Source organism: Urocitellus parryii, chromosome 9 (assembly GCF_045843805.1).
Source record: "Urocitellus parryii isolate mUroPar1 chromosome 9, mUroPar1.hap1, whole genome shotgun sequence".
NCBI classification, from domain to species: domain Eukaryota; kingdom Metazoa; phylum Chordata; class Mammalia; order Rodentia; family Sciuridae; genus Urocitellus; species Urocitellus parryii.
The window spans coordinates 29,742,550-29,764,369 of NC_135539.1; the positions used below are offsets into that span (position 1 = coordinate 29,742,550).

At 49.9% G+C, this 21,820-nt stretch overlaps 2 protein-coding genes across 2 annotated transcripts; both read right to left on the reverse strand.

The window, feature by feature from the left end:
* Nucleotides 1-279: 279 nt before the first annotated feature.
* Pilra (paired immunoglobin like type 2 receptor alpha) lies at nt 280-9,647 on the reverse strand. The gene is made up of 7 exons (XM_026413203.1): nt 9,593-9,647; nt 8,918-9,304; nt 4,003-4,200; nt 2,226-2,256; nt 1,296-1,345; nt 1,002-1,063; nt 280-461 (listed from the first exon to the last, which is right to left on the reverse strand). Exons 1-7 carry the CDS (start codon nt 9,645-9,647, stop codon nt 339-341), a joined length of 906 nt encoding a protein of 301 aa, XP_026268988.1. The 3' UTR covers nt 280-338.
* A 5,058-nt stretch (nt 9,648-14,705) lies between these two features.
* On the reverse strand, nt 14,706-16,606 carry Pvrig (PVR related immunoglobulin domain containing). Its single transcript, XM_077802894.1, has 6 exons — nt 16,526-16,606; nt 16,102-16,434; nt 15,904-16,027; nt 15,768-15,825; nt 15,567-15,670; nt 14,706-14,757 (listed from the first exon to the last, which is right to left on the reverse strand). The coding sequence occupies exons 1-6, from the start codon at nt 16,584-16,586 to the stop codon at nt 14,706-14,708; spliced, it is 732 nt and encodes a 243-aa protein (XP_077659020.1). The 5' UTR covers nt 16,587-16,606.
* Nucleotides 16,607-21,820: the final 5,214 nt, after the last annotated feature.

Genomic DNA, 21,820 nt, shown 5'->3' on the forward strand with positions numbered 1-21,820 from the left:
AGGGTTTGGGGATTTGTGTTTCCTGGCCTGAGATAGTCACTGAGAAAAAAAATTCTAGAGGAGGTGGCTTGACTATAAATGGCTGTACCAATTTCTTTGTGTCCTTCAAACCTCCTGATTTCTGAGTTGTCTGGTTTTAGTAATTGGAAGCTGTGATTTTTCCCATTGGAAGCATAGTTGATTCTTTTTTTAAAATATTCTTTATTTTTTTTATTTTTTATGTGGTGCTGAGGATCGAACTCAGGTCCTTGCATGTGCTAGGCAAGTGCTCTACCGCTGAGCCACAACTCCAGCCCTAAGCATAGTTGAATCTAAGATCATCATTTCAACCCCACTCTTTAGGTCTTCAGAACAGAATATAGGCTCTTTTCCGGGGAGCCCCCATGAAGAGTGTGGCTAGGAGCTGCTCCTGGCAAGGTCAAGTTGGAGAGGGAAAGGGAGGCATAGACAATGTTGTCTTCCTGGGTGAGAACCAAAAGAAGAGGATGTTAGTGGCTTTAATCCAACTTTTTCTGACCCAAAAGCCCATGTTCTTTATACTGCGATCTTTTCTACAGATACTTTTTTTTTTTTTTTTTGCATAGGTATTTAGAATTTTACTAAGCCAGCATAATCTTGCCTTATAGGACTCTGAACTTTATTCTCATTGCATCTAGGCCTTAAGAAAAAATTTCAAGTTCCCCAAACCAAGGCTTCAGCAACCAACTTGTCTCAGGAAAAAGAAGTTAGAATGATGCCAAAGGGCTGAACCCACCAGCTCATCATGTGGCCTTGTCCCTTGGAGGAGAGAGAAGGGCCTAGACCCCAGAATGGAGACTCCCCGGAAAAGAACCTATATTCTGTTCTGAAGAAGTAGGTTATAGGGAGTATAGGGCATAGGGAGTCAAGTCATGTTGGGGCCTGGCTCTCCTCTCCTAAAGCAAAGACCTACATCCTGAGTACCTTGCCTACACCACAGGCCCTCCATTCCTTGCATACTACCTTCTCCAAATCCCCCTTACCTCCTTCAGGGCCAAGTTTGAGTTGCTTTCCTCAGGTTTCACTTTCAAGTGTATGTTGTGTCCTATGGAGGGGAAAACCAAGGAGTGCTGAGAGCAAGTGGTATGGCAGACAGGTGGACAAATGATAGGGGCTGTGGCACCCAGTATCGTTAGGTTATGGGCAGGTCACATGGGAGGGATGAAGTGAGGAACAGAATGGGGGAGAGCACAGAGGTGGTGCATGTGGAGGTAGCAGGTGTTTGGGGGAAGAAGGAAGGGCCTGGGAAGCTTGGGAATGGTGATGGTAGGACTTACCTCTATACTCAACATTCTCATATTGCTCCTCAGTATTTGAGAAGCGTTCACTGCATGGGGACAAAAGGTTGAGAAGTAGGTTAGAGGTTGGGCATAGGGAGTCAAGTCATGCTGGTTCTCCTTTTGGGGGGCACTACAATCTGCCCTGGTACACAGGATGAATGTGATGGTGTTAGGCCCCCCAGAAGGAGACTGCCTGGAAGAGGAATCAGAGCCCTTGGTGGGGCTGTCCAGCAGAGGTCTTAGCACCAACTAAAGGTGGGTTTTCGAGGGAAGCTGCTTGTATTGGGGGCACTTAGGAGAGGTAGGGAGGGTACTGCCTTGGCTAAAACTGGGAGAACAGAACAAATTCAGGTTTTCTGGGCCCTTGCTCAGGCTGGGTCTCTGGAAGGAGAAGGGACCTGGAGATGGGGATGAAGAGCAGCTGGGCAGGGAGAGAAGAGAGAGATAGAGAACTTAACTGGGAAAGTATGGTAATGGGAGGATGAAGAGGAAAGGACGAGAGAGATGGTGAGCTGGGGCAGAGGATGCCTGGGGTTCATGGGGGTATTCATCAGGGGAAAAGGACAGACTGGACAGGCAGCAAGAATGACAAGAGGATCTGGGGAGCTGGATGTGTCCAGGAAGACATGTTCAAGTCTGAGGGGAAACCAGATGAACATAAGTTGCAGCCTAGAAATGAAGGAGGGAAGGAAAGAGGATCCAGGAGAAAGACTGGAGGGAGCAGTTCTGAATAGGAGAATAGCTGAAAGCCTGTGCATTCTGGTCATTATCAGGGGATAAAGCTTGTGAAGGTAAAGAGTCTGGTCTGTTGGAGGACAAAAGAGTCGGGGATGGGAGGGTGGCTGTAACAGGCACCTTGTATGGTTTTCCCAAGGAGACTTCCCAAACCAGCCCCTCTCCCCAAGTCTTGGGAGGACAAATACTCACCTGGCTGGGCTTTGGGCTTTGGTAGGCTGATCTGTAGGAAGACCAACAGCACGTCAGTGTGACATCCATGATGATCCTCCATCCCACCTTCTCAGCTGTGTCCTGCACTCAGACAATCTTTCAAGGAACTAGGGTAGCAGAGAAGTTCTGCCCCAAAAGCCAGGAAAGGGCCTGGGACTCAGCTGGCATTCTGCAACCAGCTCTCACCTCTTACTGTCCTGTACTGCAAATCCTAAGACAAGCTCTTCTGGTCAATTGCCCCTTCATCCTTGCCCTATCTCCAAACTTTACTTCCTTCTTCCCCCTTGAACTTCTTGCCCACTCCTATGTTCCTCCTTGCTTTCCTCCATTGTTCTTTCCTTCCTTTCACAAAAACATCTTCTAGCACTTTCTCCTTAGTGCTGGCTGCTTCTTCCCATTGCAGATTCAGCCCTAGGGTTGGAATTGTGTTCAAGACTTCTATTGCCACTGTGGACCATTCCTCTTAACTCTCAGTTGGTCCTCTTTTTCCCTACTTAGACATCTTGGCACTCTTGTTGAAGATCATTTGATTGTAAATTCAAGAGTTTATTTCTGGGTTCTCTATTTTGTTCCAATGTCTGTCTTTATGTCAGTTCCAGGCTATTTTGATTACTGTAGCTTTGTATTGTTTTGAAATCCAGAAGTGTGGGTCCTCCACACTTGGCTATTTGGAATGTTTTTGTTTTTTAGTACCAGGGATTGAACCCAGAAGTGCTTAATCAATGATCCACATCCCCAGCCCTTTTAATTTTTTTATTTGAGACAGGGTCTTTCTAAGTTGCTGAGGCTGGTTTTGAACTTGCCGTTCTTCCACCCCAGCCTCCTGAGCCACTGGGATTTCAGGAGTGCACACCATGACTGACTTATTTGGTGATTTTTGAAATTCTAATTTCAGGATGAAATTTTCATTTCAGAAAGTAATGCCATTGGGATTTTGACATGGATTGCACTGAATCTGTAGATTCCTTTGGGTAATGGGGCATCTTAACATTAATTCAATTCATGGTTATGAGCTGTCATTCCAATTATTTGTGCTTTCTTTAGTTTCTTTCCATAATGTTTTAAAATTTTTTTTTAGTTGTAGATGGCTATAATACTTTTATTTTATTTATTGTTATGTGGTCCACAGGATTGAACCCAGTGCCTCACACATGCTAGGCAAGTGCTCTACCACTGAGTTGCAACCCCAGCCCTTCCACAATGTTTTGTACATTGTTTCCAAGTATTTTATTTTATTTTTGATTCTATAATAAATGGGATTGTGATCTTTCCCCACCTTGCTTCTCCCATCACCAACACCTCTACTACTAAGTTTCTTGAAAGCTGACTCCACTCTACCCACTTTGATTCTCCAGTTTCAAACCAGGCTCTTTGGAAAGTGGGCACTGGACCAATCCTTGCTGAGCTGATCCAACTTTCTGTTCCTTCTGCTCTCTCCTTTACTTTTCCCAGGGTAAGCCCTCCCTTCTCTATGAACCAAAAGGTAAGAATTGATGAGACATGACTATTTCAAGTGAGAAGAACTGGCAGATGACCCAATTGTGTAGACAGGGATTGATGGTTCTCAGAACTTGATCCCACTTGTAGGGATTATAAAAAGGCAGATTTCCAAGCTCAGACCTCAGAGCCTGACTTGGTGGGTTTGAGGGGAGCCCCACAGTGAGTTGCATTTTTAAGAAGCACCTTCAGTGATTCTGATGCAGGTGAATGTTAAGGATCACCCAATTTGGAAGCTTGGGCAGAGGGTCAAGCTTACCTCTTCTTCTCTTCCACCTGAGGAAGACCATCAATGCCAAAATTGCAGTTACAAACACAGCAATGGCCAGTGCCACTCCTACTGCAGCTCCCAGACTCAGGGGCTGAGACCCTGATCTCTTTTTGCTCTCTGTGACCTCTATGCCAGTCGTGGTTTTGGAGGTTTTGCTGATGGGAGTTTGCATGGTGGTCTTGGCAACTGGAGAAAGATGAAAAATAAGCAGACCCTCCACTGGAGAAGTGGGGGTTTCTGGGTGAGGGTTTTGAATCTTGTTCACTAGTTGGGAAATATGGGTAGGGGAGCAACCATCAGGAGTTCATATAAGGAGAGAGTAAAAAATGCTAAATGCTGAGAAGCCAGACAGCCCAGCTTACATCTGACTCTACACCACTTACTGATCTTATCCAGTCACATGATATTAAATCCCATTAATATCCTGATTACTCCCAAGTCTGTCTATCAGTCAACTTTCTCCCTGCACTGCTGATTCATGTCTTAATGCCTCCTCATGCTGCCATTTGTATGTCTAGTAACAACTGACTTAAGTGTTCAAAACAGAGATCTTCATTTCCTCCCACACCTGTTCCTCCTCATTTTCTTTCCCTCCCCACAATAAATGGCAATACTGTCCTTCAAGATGCTTCCGGCCAAGGGCCTTGGAGTCATCGTTGGCATTCCCAATTCAATCTGTACGAAGAAATACCCTTAGAAATCTCTATCCCACTCTTTCTACTGCTTTTTCTCCTCTGCTTTTTTCACCACCAATTGACTCACATACAAAATTCATTTATACATTTTTTTCTTCCCCCACTCCAAAGTAGGTCCTATCTTTGGGTGTTTTTAATGACTTTCTCTAGGGCCCAGTTAGCACCTGACATGATAGGCACTCAATCTATATTTGTTAAGTGAATGAATGAAATGAAACGATTTTCCTTGGGAATTCCAGACATTCAACCATGGTTTTTCAGCTTCCTATGTTACTATTGAGACAGTGATCTGCATATGGGACCTGTTTCCTTCCTCCCTGGAGGTCATCTTCCCCCAGGGTCCATTTTTCACCCTCCTGTTTGTTTTGCTGTCTGCATTTCCTGGAAGGAGTTGTTCCTAAGTGTTTAGTGTAAACATAGTTGAAAAGTGGGGCTCTAGCTTTGGGCTTTCCAGGCACAACTGACACTAGGCAACAGTCATCAGTGGGGGGGGGGATTTCGTGCAAGGATGAGACCCCAGTCTTTTTGCCCAGTTGTGTCTGGGGTTTCTCACCCCAGAATCCCTCTGGTTTACCTGTTCTGGAAAGCAAACCTCCATTTTTTGCCTGGGAGGAATGGAGTTTCCCCAACTTAAGATTTTCAACTGTGTTGTAATTTCCAAATACATCTTCACTCCCACTTTCTGGGATACCTGGGGTTGGCATTATAGAACCCTCAAGGGATTTTGGGTTGGAACTGTTGTTGTTTTGTGCTGTATCTTCTGAGTTTCCCTTCTGCTGGCTTCAGCAACTCTGGTCTCCTGAGTCAGTTCTAAGCAGTCTTTCCAGCCTCCCAAGTTTGCCTTTGGACACTTAGCTCACACATGTATTTTTGTTCTTGAGTATTTTTGCCTAATAAAGTTCCCTTTGCTATCATCTTAGTAGATTTTGGGAGTGAGTGGAGGAAATAGGGAGGATGCTGCCATAAATCCAAGCTATCTTGCTTAATTAAGGCTGCAGCGACATTAAGGTAGATATGTGCATACAGGACATTAAGGTAGACATGCGCGCGCGCACACACACACACACACACACACACACACACACTACCACCTGGATCAGAATTTATGCTTTAATTTTTATAAAAACTTGTTGAAGATATCAAAAGCTAACCTAGAATATTACCTACTTATGAAAATAGAGAATATAAAGAGGAACATCCTATGAAACATTTACATGACCTTTTAGAACACTGCCAAGGTCTAGTAAGGGGTATAAAACAGAACCCGTTCCTGGGTGGGAAAGTGGCATGTCATGCTGATCTCAGTTTCTGTTGATTGCTTTATTGATATAATGCCATTGTGTTTTAAAATATCCCAATGAGTGTCTTTCATTTTTTTTCTTTTGTTCGTTGTCAATAGACCTTTATTTTATTTATTTATAAGTGGTGCTGAGAATAGAACCCAGGGCCTCACATGTGTTAGGCAAGTGCTCTACCACTGAGCCAGCCTGAATGTTTTTTTTTTTTTTTTTTATTTTCCTGAATTTGGCAAACCAATTCAAACCTCTAAGTGTAAGAATAGGAAGGCCATAATATCACAGTGTTTGAGACAAAAATATGTGTTTGAGATCGAAATAATTTTTCTATTGAAACATGAAAATTAGTGTCACTAAAACAGCATGCTACTGACATAAGAAAAATATCAGTGACACAGATGAAGACCAGGGCTGCTGCTGGGGGTGTAGGTCAGAGGTGGAGAACTGTCGCATGTGTAACGCCTGGGATCAATCTCCAGCACCACAAAATAAAAACAACAACAAAAGGACTGGGATAATATATTAGTTACTTAAAAATCAATTTAGTTGATTAAAAATCTAGTTGTAGAAAAATCAATTTAGTTTTGTACTTCATGCCATATATAAAAATAAGTTCTCAGTATTTTAAAGATGTTTTGTGAAAAGAAATGAAACTATGTAAAGATTTGAGCAAAAATTTAGAATAATTTTAAAGTAAATATTTTCAACCTCTAGTGGGAGATGGAAATTTTTGTTTAAAATAGAATTTTCACAAATGAAAACAATTAGATTTGGTTATAAAAGTAAAGTTATGTAAAAAAAATTAATAAGCCAACCACAAACAGTTATATTTACTGCAAATATTCTTTCAGTTGTGATATCTTGCATGCTGGTACTTCAATTGGATCAAAACCATTTTTTTTTTTTTTTGGTACTGGGGATTGAACCCAGAGGCTAAACACTGAGCTGTATCCCCAGCTCTTTTATGTATTTTACCTAGAGACAGGGTCTCACTGAGTTGATTAGGACCTCACTAAGTTGCTGAGGCTGCCTTTGAACTTCCCATCTTCCTGCCTCAGTCTCCCGAGCCCCTAGGATTACAGGCGTACCACTGTGCCTAGCAACCATATCTTTTTTATCATTTTCTTTATTTTGACTTTTAAAATTATGGGTGTGAATATTAGGTTAGTTGGATTAATTAAAAAGTAATTAATTAGCCTCAGCAATTTAGCGAGGCCCAGTTAAGCTCTGGTAGAGTGCTTGCCTAGCATGCACAAGGCCCTGGGTTCAATTCCCAGCACCAACAAATAAAGAAAAAAAAAGTAATTTATTGATAAAAAAAAACTTACTGTTGGGATGGGGGTGTAGTTCAGTGATATTGAACTTGCCTAGCAGGTGCAAGGTCTTGGATTTGATCCTTAGCACCACAAAACCCAAACCCAAACCAAAGCAAAAACCTCATAGAAGACAAAGAAAGGAGAAAAGCAAACAGGAATTAGAGAAGGAGGAAGAGGGGCCTGAGAAAACCCAAAATCTCTCAGAAAAGGCCATTTAAGGAAGTGGGTAGGAGGCACTGGAAATATAAATCCAAGCTATCTTACTTAATTAAGGCTGTAGCGAAACTGTCTATTTACTCTAAAACCAGCACAGTGGTTAAGATAGGACAGTGGTTCACCATGGGAGGCTGGGTCTGCTCTGGTAGGGAGGAGTCATTAATCACTGTCATGGAGATTTGCTAGCATGGGTCATTATGAAAGGGAAACCCATTTAGTCGATTATTAGATTCCTGAAAAAATTTCTAGAGGCAATGTACTGCCTTATAGCCTCCACCTGAAGGCCTCCTGAGAGCCCCCCAGACACAGACAGGTCCCAATTCCAACACCCCTATGGAGTGCTACTGAAGCGTCTGTGAATGGTCCTAATTATTAGGTTAAAAAATAAGTCAAGAGACGAATTGGGGCCAACTCAATAGGCAAGGCGTGTGGCTGATGGTTAGGAGACCAGGGTTCTGCCGTTTAACTGTCCCTTCACATCCCATGTATACCACTAGCGTGACTTTGGGCAGATGTTCAGATTCTGCTACTCTCAGTTTCCCTAACTTTAAAATAAAGATGAGATGACCTTTTCTGTTACTGCAGGGTCGTGGTGAAGGTTAACTGAGAAAATGTCCAGTTATCTGGCAGGGCCCTGGTGCAGCTAGCAAGTGAGAGCTGCTGTTACTGCCACTGCAGAGGTGCCTCGTTGTGACCAGGACAGAAGAGAAAAACATGGTGCAAGATGGGGATATTGTGATTAGAACGTGTGTGGGAGAGGAGGAGGGGTGTGTGGCAGAGGAGGAGGCTCCCTAATGGTGAGGGATGAGGAAGGAGAAGAGGGAAGCAGGACAGGGGACAGAAGAGCCTGGGCAGGGAGAGATGAGGGATGGGTTTTGGGAAGCCGAGCAAGAGAGGGAGCTGGGAGATTAGTAGACTGGGGGCTTCCCAGGGCCTGGAGGTGCACATGCTGTATATTCTGGGCTGACCTGAGGGCGGTGGGGACTCACAAGGTACATGCTCACCCTAGGGGTAACTGGGGCCCAGACACAAGATCAAGCAATGGCAAGCTGCATCTTAGGTCAAATCCACCTAGAAGTCATGGGGCGGGGGTAGAAGGGCCCGTTTGCAGCAAAAAGGAAGGACAACTGGTGAGTCTGGTGGGTGCTGAGGCCTGGGAGTTGGGTAGGGCTGGATCTGGAGGGGACCTAGAGGGGCAAAGTCTGGAGAAGCAGCTCAGGTTTACGGATGATTATGGTGAAGGACAAAGGTAAAGTTGGCAGAGGTGTGGGGAGGGGCCAGGGAGCAGGGAGGGGGTCCTAGGGAAGGGCAAGCAAGTGTGGGGTTCGGTTAGGGGATGAGAACTCCAAGAACACTGAGGCCTCAGCTGGGGTGGGCTCACTGTGGGTGATGGAAACTGTGGTCCCCTTGACGGACTGCCACTGCTTTGTGCCTTCCTTCGTATTCAGCTGGACTCGGCAGAAGTACGTAGACTCATCCTCCTCCCGCAGGTTCTGGATGATGAGGGAGCCGGAATTCTGACCCTTTTTCCAGTTCAGAGACAGCCGGTTTTTGTAATCCTCATGGATAAAAGATGTGGTGTGGTTGTAGAAAAATGGCCCATGGAACTCCTTACGTCTCCAGGATATGCTCACGTCGGGATTCTTGGCTAACACCCAGGAGTAACAGAAGGTGAAGGAGATTGTAATGGAGTCACCCTTGGGGGCCTCGAGGTGTTCTGGTTGGGAGACCCCATAGAGGTAGCCTTTGCTGCATGCTGCTGAGTAACCTTGAGGAGGGAGGGGAGAGAATATCAAGCCACCATAAGAGACAGAGAAGATTACCCCAGACCTAGCACCTTCCTCCACAGGCAGTCCCTCCGGTGCCCTCCTCTAGGCTTGGAGGAGGAAAGAGGGTGAAGGGTTGAGGTAGACCCACACATGGGATGTCTACCTCCTTGTTGGGGTGGGAGTTTGGCTGGCCTCTCCAACTTACCCCTCTGCATATGCCCAGCCATTACCACCAGCCCCTTCTGTGGCTTAGGCAGAGCCCCACTAGGGGTGTCCTGGCCACTCACCAGCTTTCAGGGATGCTGTTGGCAGCAGCAGCAGCAGAAGTAGGACGCAACCCATGGTCTGCCGTCCTCCAGGGGATGAGACAGCAGAGCTGTGCAGACAGGAGTGGAGGCCTGTGGAGGAGCCAGAGCCAGGCCCCTTCAGAGGACTGCAGGAGGCTGGAGTCCTTCCCACCTCCCTGGGTGACCAGCACTTCCTTTGTTAATCTGGCTTCTTCTTTTCCTCTGTTGCAGAAGAGCCTCCCTGTGGTCAATGCCAAGGCGGCCCTGTCTTTGGGCCACAACCCAGGATGAGGTGGCATGTGCTTGCTGAAGGGACAATGGGAACAGGAAGACATGATTGCACTAGAGGAAGTGCATTGGCTTCCTTGAGTTGAAGAGCTTAGAGCAACTTCCCTTTTCTTCTCAGCCTCTTTGCTAATCCCAGTGGACTCTCCCGTGCTTCCCCTGGGGTCACACAGGCAGCCTGGCCTCTCTGCTTCTGTTTCCCTAACCCTCCTCAGGTTTCCCATGTTCACGAGACCCCCTCCACCTGATCCGGGCTCTCAACACCCACTGCCTCATTCCCAGCTTCACATTTTCTGGTGGATGCACTGTTACCTCCAGAGTACCCACAGGGAAACTGAGGCATGGGAACTTTGAGTGAATGGGTCCCAGATGGAAAGGCAGGCAGAGGAGAAGGTAAGGGACCCACTGGCTATCCAAGGTGGCCTGCCCTCCCAGAGCTGACCTGGGGGTTCTCTTTTGGCCTTGCCCCACTGACTGTGAGCTATTGGCTGATGGTCACATGATTGCTGTGTCTCTCGAGCAGGGGCTGGACCCTAACCACAGCTGCTGTGGACCTGCTGTTGGGGGTACAGAACTTTCCCAGAACAGGCTCAGGGTAACTTTGTGGGATGCATGAAGGGTCAGGCCCTGCTGCTGTTACTGTGTAGCCTGCTCAGGGTTATCTCAGGCAGTTGGTCAGGTAGGCAGGTCACTGTGTCGCTTTTAGCACCCTGGACCAGTTGAATCCCCCTAAGGATATGTTTCCAGCTCAGGGGTGTGTGAGGCCCCCTGGGCCTGTCCTCCTGTCCTCCTCCAATAGAGAAGTCAGGGCCTGCAACCACTGCGCTCCACAGAGGGGATTTGTGCAGCTGGAGGGCCTTCAGTTTGGGGGTTTGAGGATGGGCAGAGACTAAATGCAGCCCTTTAGCCTGACAGATGGCTGCTGGAAGGAGCAGGTTCTCTGCACTTCCTGCTCCCTCTCCTTTGCTCTCCTTTCACATACACTGACTTCCTGTAACCCTGGCAATGCCCAGCCCCTCCGGGCTTCTGAGCCTTTGCCCAGGACTTCCCCTGGTCTCCCCACTCTTTGCCTAGGCTCCTCCCGCCAATCTCCAGGGCTTGTTTGGAATTTCATCTGCTCAGAGATGCCCCATCATTCCCCCTTTTCCTTAGGACATTTCCAATGCTGTTGGTCTGCTTGTTGACATTCCACTTGAACATAGACCACAGAAGACCTGACTTGCCTCCTCCGGTCTCCCAGCACCCAGCCCTGTGCCTGGTACCTTGGAAGTAGTAGTCATTTCTGCAGGAGGAGGTGGGGAAGGGGCTGGCAGGGCCGCTGGGGCAGAGCATCGATGGGCCTTGTTCCTTCCCTTTATGAGCCCCCTGCCAGGTGCCTTGCTGGCCAGCCTCTGAGGCCATCTGACAGGTTGGTTTCCTCTTTCTCCCCACCACCTATGCTCCTCCCCATTGGCTGCCATCCTGGATGTTGCTATCTTGGGGACAGGTACCCCTCTTGTCTGGAAATCACAGCTGGACACCTCTGTCTTGAATGTGAGTTTTGCCCTTCTGGGGAGCGAGTGTGGGGTGGGGGCTGGGCAGTGCCAGGCTCATGTAGTTCTCTCCTACCCATTTTTTCTTGTGGTAGTTAATGTGACTCTGTTTCAGAGGGTGAGGCCACTGTGGCTTCAATCCCTGCCCCCAGCCCTTCCAATGGTCAGTGGCTTAACAAGAAGTAGACCTTGGACTCTCCTCCAGGCAGCCCCACTTTCTGTATTTCCCAGATGCTGAAATGAAGCCTTTTTGGAAACAAATTTCCATGGAAATTCCATGTGTCCCTGACCCCCTTCCTGCAGGGGTTGGCTGGAACCTGAGGTTCTGGACCTCTGGCTCCTCACCATCCCATGGTTGTGCCAACAGACTAATGTCCTGAGCATTTGTCTGTGTCTTGAGACTAGGGGCAGAGCCGGTGGTTTTTTCCTTGGGAGGTTCCTCCACCTCCAGCCTGGCCTCTACCCTCTGGTGTCCCCCGCATCTCCAGCTGACTGTGCCCCCTACCCCCACACTTGCCTCAGTCAGATTTGTTTTTCAAAGGTTCTGTCCCTTGCCACTCACTATTGAGATCTCCTGGCTACATTGTGAGTAGGATGGGTTCCACAGAGCCAGATTTGAGGCCCTGAGGACAGCGCAGGGCAGTGGTAGACACCCTCAGGGCTGGTCATTGGCCTGATGTCACATGCTCGGCTCATGGTTGTAGTCCCTAGTTCTGCAGCTCTTCCAGGATGATCCCCTGGAGGGGCCAGCTAGTGGGGGAAGGAGGGCTGGGAGTCTGGTACAAGCTGGTGGCAGGTGAGGACCTGCAGCCAAGAGGGCTTGGGCAGTGGGCTACTTGGAGGGCAGGAGCTGGGTTGCTGGGCTGTGGCCCAGGGGAGGGCCAGGGACTCCATCAGAGTAGGTGGGAAGGGAAAGGATAGGGCAGAATTGCAGCCTGGGCTGGCTCTGGGCTACAGGGGACAGGCAGAGGGACTAGAATGGGGAGGAGGATTCCAGCCATCAGTAAACTGATGACATTTTTAGAGCAGGGTTGGAGGGGGATGGAAGACAAGGACTGGGAGCCTGAGAGTGGTAGGGGCTGGGCTGAGTGAGAGGGCTCAGGGTCATCTCAGGCAGATGATCAGGTGGGCAGGTCCTGTGGAACCAGCATGGCCTGTATTGGCAGAAGGGGTAGCTGATGGGCAGGCAGCAGTCCCCAGCAGTGGCTGGGGGTGGCCTTGGGGTCTGAACTTGGCCCTGGCCTCCAGAGTGGGCTGCTAGGCTAGCCTGTGGCAAGGGGAGGGTGAGCCTGTGGAGTCAGGTCAGGGATGCAGGAAGGTCACATTCTATCCCTGCCAGCCTTCCTCCTAGCATCAGAGCATCCACAGCTGGGACCTCGCTGGGGCCTGGTGTCTTGGGCCCTCGCACTCTGGCCCTCTGGGGACTGTTTGGCCCCTCTGTAACAGTGTCATTCGCCACCTGGTGGTGGTGGTGGCCTAGTGAAGACGTGCAGCCAAGATAAAGTGCCATCTTGTGGTCCTTGTTATTACCTCTGGAGGGCCCAGCCAGCTGGCTGCAGCCTTTGCCTACCTGGAAGCAGCATGCAGTTTAGTATCTTTCCCCCAAAAGCCCTTTCTCGGTGCTGTGACCCTGCACAGGTTCCTGAGCTTCTCTGGACCCCAGGCTCTCATCTGTTCAATGGCTCTTTTGAAAATGCCTACTCCCTGGGTGGCTGCACCCTGATGAAGCCAGTCCAGGCAGAGTGTCTGGTGCTTGAGAGTTGGCTGCTGGCAGTCCTCACGCCCCTTAGGCCTCCTCAACTCTTTTTATCTACTTTAAGAGTGACAAGTGTCTCCTGAGGTTAGCTGAGCCACTCAGGTCACCGAGTGGGAGTGACCAGGGATCTAAACCCAGGTCTGGTCAGGCTGAAACTTTATGGGTATGGCAGGAAGGTAGGCGTTCTCCTGGACACCTGGGGAGCTGGAGGGAGGAAGTGGAGGTCTTAGCCTCAGTTCTATCCCTTTGGGTGGGTCACCTTTCAGCCCTCATATACTGAATGGACAGGGCTCAGCAAAAGGGATCTGTGGACTGCTGACCCTGGGTCTGTAGTCCAGCTTGTCCCAGAGCACCATGAATGCACCATTCAGCTCTCAGGGGCCCTTCTGTGTGCTGCTGACTCTGGCACTTGGGATGGGGAGTGGGGAGCCACTGGCTATGGGAAGACTTCCTGGGTCCCCAGGTGTTCAGCTCTGAGCACCATGGGGTTCAGGCTGCTTATGGCCTTGAGTTGGTGGAAGCCATTCCCAGGCCAGGGGGTTCTCCCTGACTCCATGGGCTGGGGAAGCCCTCAGAGTTCCCCTCTCACTTCTATCTTGGAGAGCAAAGCATTCTGGTGCTTGGGACTAGGCTGTTGGCAGTATTCACGCTCCTTAGGTGTCCTCAACCCTTTTTATCTACTTCAAGAGCGATAAGTGTGAGACCCAAGCTTCCTGTGAGACCCCACAAGCCCTATAATGGCCCCACACTCCTGCCCCAGGTTTGGACAAGGTTCAGGGCTGCTGGGCCCTAACTGACTCCCTCCCCGCTAGATATCTCCCTACCAGGTCCTCCCTCTTAGGGACCTGTGAGGGACCTCTTCTGTAGCCCTTTCCTCTCTCCCTTGAACTCCCAGCCCTGGAGGGGCCACGGAACTGTCTGGGCCAGTGCTGAGGGCTTCCTGAAGGAAAAGATAACATCCTGTGGAGTAGGGCAAACCTGACCACCTACTTCCCAGCAGTGTGGGGCCAGGGGCTAGATAGGGCTTGGTCCAGGGAGGGGCACATCAGAGCAAGCCTGAGCAGGGAGCTGGCCTCCTGGAAGAGGCTATGGCTGGACTCAGCCTCTGGGCAGGCCTCCCTGAGCAGAGAGAGGACAGGCAGCCAGCACTGCCTGGGACCCCAATCCTACTGAGCAGCTCCAAGGATGGGATCCTGTGCAGGTGCCCCCTCTAGCATTCACCCTGGCTGGGGGTTCAGGGACATACTGCCCCTTGCCATAGGGAAACTGTCATGCTCCTGGGAGACTTGCAGCTTACAGAGCACTCTCACCATTGTGAAGGCCTGAGGAGGCCCAGGCTGGCCCCTGGGAGGGACAGTTCAAGGGTAGCTGAGCTTGTGTTCAGTCTCTGCATCTGTGAAGGCCTGTCTGCCTGCCCAAGTGGCCACTCGGGAGCAGTGCCTGGTGCCCTGGTAATAGGGGAGGACCTGGAGGATGTGACTGTGGGGAGCTGAGGTAGGTCTCCCCAAACATTCCCCCTCCCCTGCCTCTGAAGTTCAGCTCAGTGGAAGAAGGCACCAGGGTCCCCCTGCAGGCCACCCGGGGCATCTGACCTAGGGAGGCAGGTCAGACCATAGAGACCTGGTTCAGGTTGAAGCCCAGAAATTCCTGCTTCTGCCCTAGAGAGCAGCCAGTGTGGTGGGGCTTGAGTTGGTCCATCCAGGGGGTCACAAACCCCCAATCCATCTTCCCAGACCCTCATTCTCTTATCTCAGCAAGGCCCGCAAGCCAGGAGACCCCTCCAGCCTCCATGCTGAGCCACTGTCCCCTTGTGGCTTCTACCTCCCAGAGGTTGAAAGTACCTCTAATCCCTTAGCCCCCCAAATAAGAAGAGGCCAGCCAAGACCAAGTCAGAGGAACCGCTTTATTGACAGTTACTGACATCACCTGAAGGTGACATGTACAAAACAGGAAGTAACCTGGAGTGGGACTTTGTCACTACACATACCCACACCTGTGCCCACATGTGCACACACACTGACCACATCCGCATCGAGGGGGGCCCTGGCTAGGTTTGTGAGACACTTATTAGAAGGTTAAGAATAAAACATGATGTGGAAAAAACAGCGGGTGCCTGGGACACAGATACGCAGCAGAAAGGGGTCCCCGAGGCCTGGGAAGGGAGACCAAACTGACCTGGAACCTCTCTCATCAAACTCCCGAGTACCCCTCCATGACCCTGGGCCCCAAAGAGTCAGGGGAAGGGCTGAGGTTGGGGCCAGTGCAGGGAGGCCTCTCTCCTGCCCAAGCATAGAGTCCATTCTCAACAGAGATAAAACTGCTGTGTGGAGTGGCCAGCAGGGACCCACGGGTGACAGGTACCTGGGTTTGGCATGCAGTGTGAATGGGGAGCAATGCCCACTGGGACAGTCGCTGGTGGGGGTGCCCCATGTTCGGAGCTGCTGGGCAGAGAGTGGTGGGGGTATCGGGAAGGTGGAGACTGCTCAGGGAGGTTTGGCTGGTGGCCTGTGGACAATGGAAGGAGGGTCAAATAGGGTTCCATTCACAGGCCTAACTCCAGCCTCTCCTCCCAAGTCTCACCTGAGCTTCCCCCAAGTCTCACCTGAGTTCTCCTCTGGGCCCAGGCGCTGGAGAGGGGTGCCTGAAGCTGAGCGACAGACCTGGGAGGGAGAAGAGGGGTCAGAGGCAGAGTGTCACTATCCCAGTGATGCAGGGACACAGCCTGGGCTGGTTCTCACCGATGCCTCTGCCGATGTAGGAAGTGTAGGACGAAGATGCAGCCACACAGGAGGATCCCTGAGGCTCCAAAGATCCCGGCCAAGTCTGCCCGCAGAATGGGGGCTGGAGAGGGAGCCGGGAGTCCTGGAGACAGGGGTGTCAGATGGGCAGCCAGTGCCTAGGCCCTCCCTGTGCCACAGGCCTCTCCCCAGTCCCACCTTTGTCTCCACAGGCTTCCTGGGAGCCACTGGGGAAGGAAACGAACTTGCAGCAGAAAGTGGTATTGGCCCAAGGGCTTCTGGCCGCTGACCCTTCCAGAGTGAGGGAGATGCTGCTTTTGGTTTCCCAGTGGGCCTGGCGGACAGGGGCCCAATACCTGGTTCCAAATTCTGGGTGCAACACAGCCAGACTGGTTCCTCCAGCACCATCAGGCCCCCCACAGCTCACAGTCACCAGGGAGATGGAGCCAGACCCAAGGAACCCACAGTGGACAGTGAAGGTTGGGAGCTCAGTGGCCTCCATCTGGACTTGCACCCACACCTCGGAGGTCCCTGAGGAATAGGGACAGGAAGATCAGTGGACTGATTGCTGACCATGGTCCCTGCCCCATGGCCTCTGTATCTCTCTGGCTTTCCCACTCACCTGCAGAGATGCAGAGGGTCAGCAGTGCCCAGAGCAGGACCAGAGGCGTGGGCCCAGCCATGAGTCCCTGGCTGCCCAGGCTCTGGGGGCTGCCGGGATGACCCAGGTGATTCTCTTCTCATTGAAAGAAGTTTTCATGTTGTCAGCAGCCTGGGTGACAGGGGCTCCTCAGAGCCCAGCCCCACTTCCTTCTCCAATGCCTTCCTCCAGAGGTGGTTAACACTGGGTGATGGGTTCCCCCCTTAAAGTGACAGTGACAGAGCTTCCTTTGTCCCCAAGAACTGTGCTTCCATGAGAGGGGTGGGGTGGTTCAGATCCTGTAATGGCACAGATGCTGGCTATGCCAGACCCTCAGGGAGAGGGCAGAGGGGTGCTACAGGGGATGCTGAGCAGTAGCTCTTTCTTGGGGACAGGGGACACCTGGCTATTGATGATGAACAAGGCTCTGACCTGCCTAGATAAGGGGTAGGGAAAGCAGGAAAGCCAGTGGGGAGACCACCAAGGAGCCAGGCCCAGTGGCCCAAGGGCTTCTGGGCCATTACACATCTGAGGTGGCCCCTGGATGCTCTGTTTGCCACTGTCCACATTTAAATCTGCTGCCCAGCTCACCCTCCTGAGCTCCTCAGCCCTGGCGCAGTCTCTGGATGCCCAAGGGCCGAACTTAACCTGTCCCACTTGGAGCTCCACCCCTTCTGCTGCTTTCTTTACAGTGCAGGGCACCCAGCTTCCAGCTGATTGGACCCAAAGCATTGTCACCTGTGGCTCTTCTCATTTGTCTCCAACATGCCAGGACACTCACCTTCCCATCCTGATCAAATAGCTAACTCAAGCCATCTGCCCGGATGAGCACAAGTAATATAGAATTAGCCCGTCTCCCTGCATCTCCAGTGGCCTCCCGATAGCAAGCTCTCTTTGCAGTAGCCAGTGTGACCCTTGAGAACCCATGTCACACAGGCCACTGCCCTTCCTAGCTCAGACCCTATATCATCCAGAGCCAAAAATTCGAAGGCCCTCCATGATCTGGCCCTGTTTCCCCCTTGCCTTTCCCTGCCTCGTGCCTCACCAGCATACCTTTGTCGTCGTTTGGAAGTGACATGAACATGCTGGCCCTTGGCCACAAGGGAGGATTGGGGGCAATGAGAGACCCCTTCTGGCCTCCACTTCTGTTTTCTCTTCCCACCAGGTGTTGCTTCAAATCCCTGTCCTGTGTGTGTTCTTTTACGAAAGCATGCTGACTAGGCTATATATGCAGTGACAGGTGACTTTTTCCAGGGGTCAGAAAGCTTTGTGTGCTATGAGCATGAATCTGGGGCTGGCCCACACCTGGTCTGAGGACTGTTTTATTCAGATGTGGTGAGGATTAAAGAGACAGCCCTGTCCTGGGTCCCCTCTCTGAGGCTTGGCCTGTGTGTTCTAGATTCAGCATTTTTTTTTTTTTAGAGAGAGAGAATTTTTTAATATTTATTTTTTTTTTTAGTTTTCAGCGGACACAACATCTTTTGTTTTGTATGTGGTGCTGAGGATCGAACCTGGGCCGCACGCATGCCAGGCGAGCACGCTACCACTTGAGCCACATCCCCAGCCCCGAGATTCAGCATTTTTAATCCTGTGGTGATGGCCATAAACCAATTTGGCCCTTGGGCAAACTCATCTCATCCTTAACCTGTGGCCCATTAACTGGCCTTCACAGATGCCTCCAGACCAGTTGCCCCACTGTTCTGGTCTGGTCAGGCCAAAAGTACTCACCTGGCTCAGACCTGCTGTTACCATTTCTTGAACTACTGAGCCCAGATGTCGGGGTTGAGACCTGGACAGAGATGACCCACCTCAGCATGTCCCAGCCATGTAGGTACGGGGCATCTGGGGCATCTCTTGAGCTGCTGGCCTCAACCTCCCTTCTGGACACTCTTTCTACCTGCTGGGATCCAGCCTACTTTGCACCACCTGGCTCCAGGAAGCTGTTTCAGCCTGAGTGCTTCCTTCTCCAAGCCCGTCACAGGAGGGCAGTCACTCACAGCCAGGCTCTCAGCAGCCCTGAGGGTCTTCACTGGTTGACTCTAAGACCTAGAGGAAGATTCTCTTTTGATCTCCACCTGCACAAAGTGCACAAGAAGAGCTCAGAACTTACTGATGGGTTTTAAAGTTATGGCAGGAAGCCAATGACCCGCCAACATTCTCAGTTTTGAAATTTCAATCTTGGAAGCCATATTGTTCCTTCAGTAAGTTTTCACTGTGTAAGATTCAAATGAGATAAAATAGGAGGTTTCTCCATAAGCTCTATGGAGAGCTTAGTAAGTGCCCTTATTTGGGGGTGGCGTAAAACAGCTGCAGAGCATGTTAGGTGGAATGCCAGACGCCAGCAAACCATTTATTAACCAGGCTCTTGCCTGACCATTTCAAAATGTCACTTCTATCAGAAAATGAGTTCTTACAAACAGTCTATTTTGGCTCCTCTTTCTTAATCTCGCCATTGACTTGCTCATTCCTGTTTAATACCACCTGGTCCTCAATGGTCCTCACTAGAATATTCTATGTTTGTGATGGTAACAGCAGGTCTGAGCCAGGTGAGTACTTTTGGCCTGAGGGCTCATGGTCTCAGAACTTCTTGTCTATTCCTGAACATTCTCCAGAATTTTAACTCCAGAAACACAAAAGGTCCTAAGCCAAACAATGTAAGCAAGCCCTATGTCATCAGGTTGGCATTGCTGCCTCCCTACCTCGTGGCCCACAGTACAGGCAAAATGACACTGACTACCTCTTGCCCAGACACTTCTTGGTGAAATCCTTGCAGCCACAGTCTGAGGCCTACTGTGGTGAAACAGGCTTGGGCTCAGTGTGTAGAGTTAGGCCATGAATGTTAGAAATCGCCACCACTCCAGGCAGAGCTGCACATCCACAGGCCAAGCAACTTAACCTCTCAAAGATGCTCGATCTCAGCAGGGAGGGTGCTGTCTGCTTCACACTGTGCTTGAGAGGACTGAGTAGGTCACTGTAGGTGGACCCTGCCCAGCCTGGCTCAGCCCTCAGGGAAGGCTTCTGTATGAGACATTCCTTGAGTTCAGCCCATTCTCTCCAAGATACTGGGGTGAGTTTTCTTTGTGGCTTGTGTGGAAGATATGACAATACACAACTTGATCTTTATTGCACCTTCCCAGCAGTTCAAAGCCAGGATTGTTTTGTGGGGGGCAGTATTGGATATTGAACCCAGGTGTTTTTCCACTGAGTTATATCCCTGGTCCTTTTAATTTTTCATTGTTACCTTGGGTCTTGCTACATTGCTGAGGCTGGCCTTGAACTTTTGATCTGCTTGCCTCAGACTCTCAAGTTGCTCAGATTACAGAAGCATGTCACCATGTCTGGTCCCTTCCTTCTTAAAACTTTTGAAACAGGATGTTTCTGAAGTAATCATCAGTTGTGCTTTTCCCTAGTATTTTTTCTTCCTTTGCTTCCTCTCAAACAGAGCTCTCTCTGAGGAAGATGCCTTGGCTTCTGCAGGGTTGTGACAGGTTGGAAGTGAAGCGGAGAGCAGTCTGGCTTTTTGTTCAAAGGCCTGACATCTTCCAGGAATCTCGGAGAAGACAGGGAAGAGCGGGCAGGTGGGGAAGACGTGGCTGGGGCAGCTCTGAGTTCAGGAGGGCAGACTGGGAGCCATTAAGGACTGTGGAGAGGCAGGGCTGCTGTGGGGAGGCTGGGCAGATTCTTGTGGTCACATCTGGCACAGGAACATCGAGGGCGCAGGCTGTGTGGGCAGAGGACCAGAGGCTGCTTCCCTCCACCAAATGCCTTGGTATTTGACACCACCTCAGGAAAAAGAACGGAAGCTGGAAGAATCAGGAGTTAATTCTTCCACCATCTGGGCAGAACAGCTTGAAATTATAGAGGAAAATAGTTTTCATTTCTGCTCATCTGAGCTTGTAGTTTGAGATTCATAACAGCTACATTTATTTTTGCCTGTTTTCCATCTTATATTTGTAATTACATTTTACCTTTTATTAAAGTAACATAAATAAGAGTTAATAGCCGAGTGTGTATTACATGCTTAAGTCTATTCTGAGTGGTTCATGCTTTAACAAACACTTTATGAGGGACATGGCTTGCCTAGGGCCAAAAACCACTGACAAAATTTTTAGCTCCAGAACCCACAACATTAACCACTCTGCTGAGCTGCTTGTCCCACACAGTTAACATTAAAAACTGATCTACAAGGTTGTGTCAATAAACAGCAGTCTTCGGTCCCAGAGTGAAGCTGGGACATGAACTGTGCCTCTCCATCACTAGGTCAGGCCACTTTCCTAGGCTCTGACAGGGAGGCTACTGCACTAACAGGGACAGTTTTGTGGCTTTCACACACATCATTTGACCTCTTCATTGGTTCTAATCTGCTGAGGTGAACTAAATGCAGTTGCCTTCAAGTTTCCCTGGAGCCTGGGCTCCCCTTTGTCTTTGCCAAGTTTTCCACTCCTCTCCTGTGTTCTGTGTTCCTTCCTGACCTCAGCTCTTTGGTGCTATTTCTCTATGCTGCCCTAGTTTGGCAACACTAAGGGTCGGCCACTAGTGAGTCTGCTCTAGAGGCTGGTTTTGTGAATCCTTCTGGGACTGCATTATTTCATCCTGTCTCCAGGGCAGGATCTAAAGAGTTCATCAAGGGAGACTTCCAAACGTCTGTGTGTGAAAAGAAACCTTTCCCTTCTGGCCACTGCCTCTTCTCCCATGATCAAGGCATACATTCTCCTTTTATCCCATGACTCCTGGGCCAGCAATCCTGGGGTTCAAAGATGGGGGTGCATTACAAAGTCTTGCATGCCAAAAACTTCCTCAGCCATCCAGAAAAAAAACATCTCTTCATGTTGTAATTCAGGTAATACCAACAACTCACCTCTGGCGGAGCTCATCACAACAGACACAGGTTAAAGAAGATAATTATTACCCAGTATTGGAATAATAGAATGTGACATGCAGCAGGCCAGCCCCTGGAAAAGCATTGCTTGGCGTCACTCATTACGCCATGAGAGATCTGCATTGCCTTCTGAGCTGGCCTCTGGGGCTGGGAGGTCAAGTGTGGCCTGGGCCTGACTGTCCCAGCCAGCAGGGGGCAACAATGAACTTGGCAAGTTGGGCTGAGACCCAGGTGGTAACACCCATGGCTGTGCAGGAGAAATGCTCAATTCTAACTTAAGAAAAAAACACAATGAAGTTAAGTTTCATAACTATTTAGTGACACTGTGCCTTCACTGGAAGGATCATGGTTCATCTCTAGTAAGATCAAAAATCCTGAGGGAAGAGAGGCAAACCCAC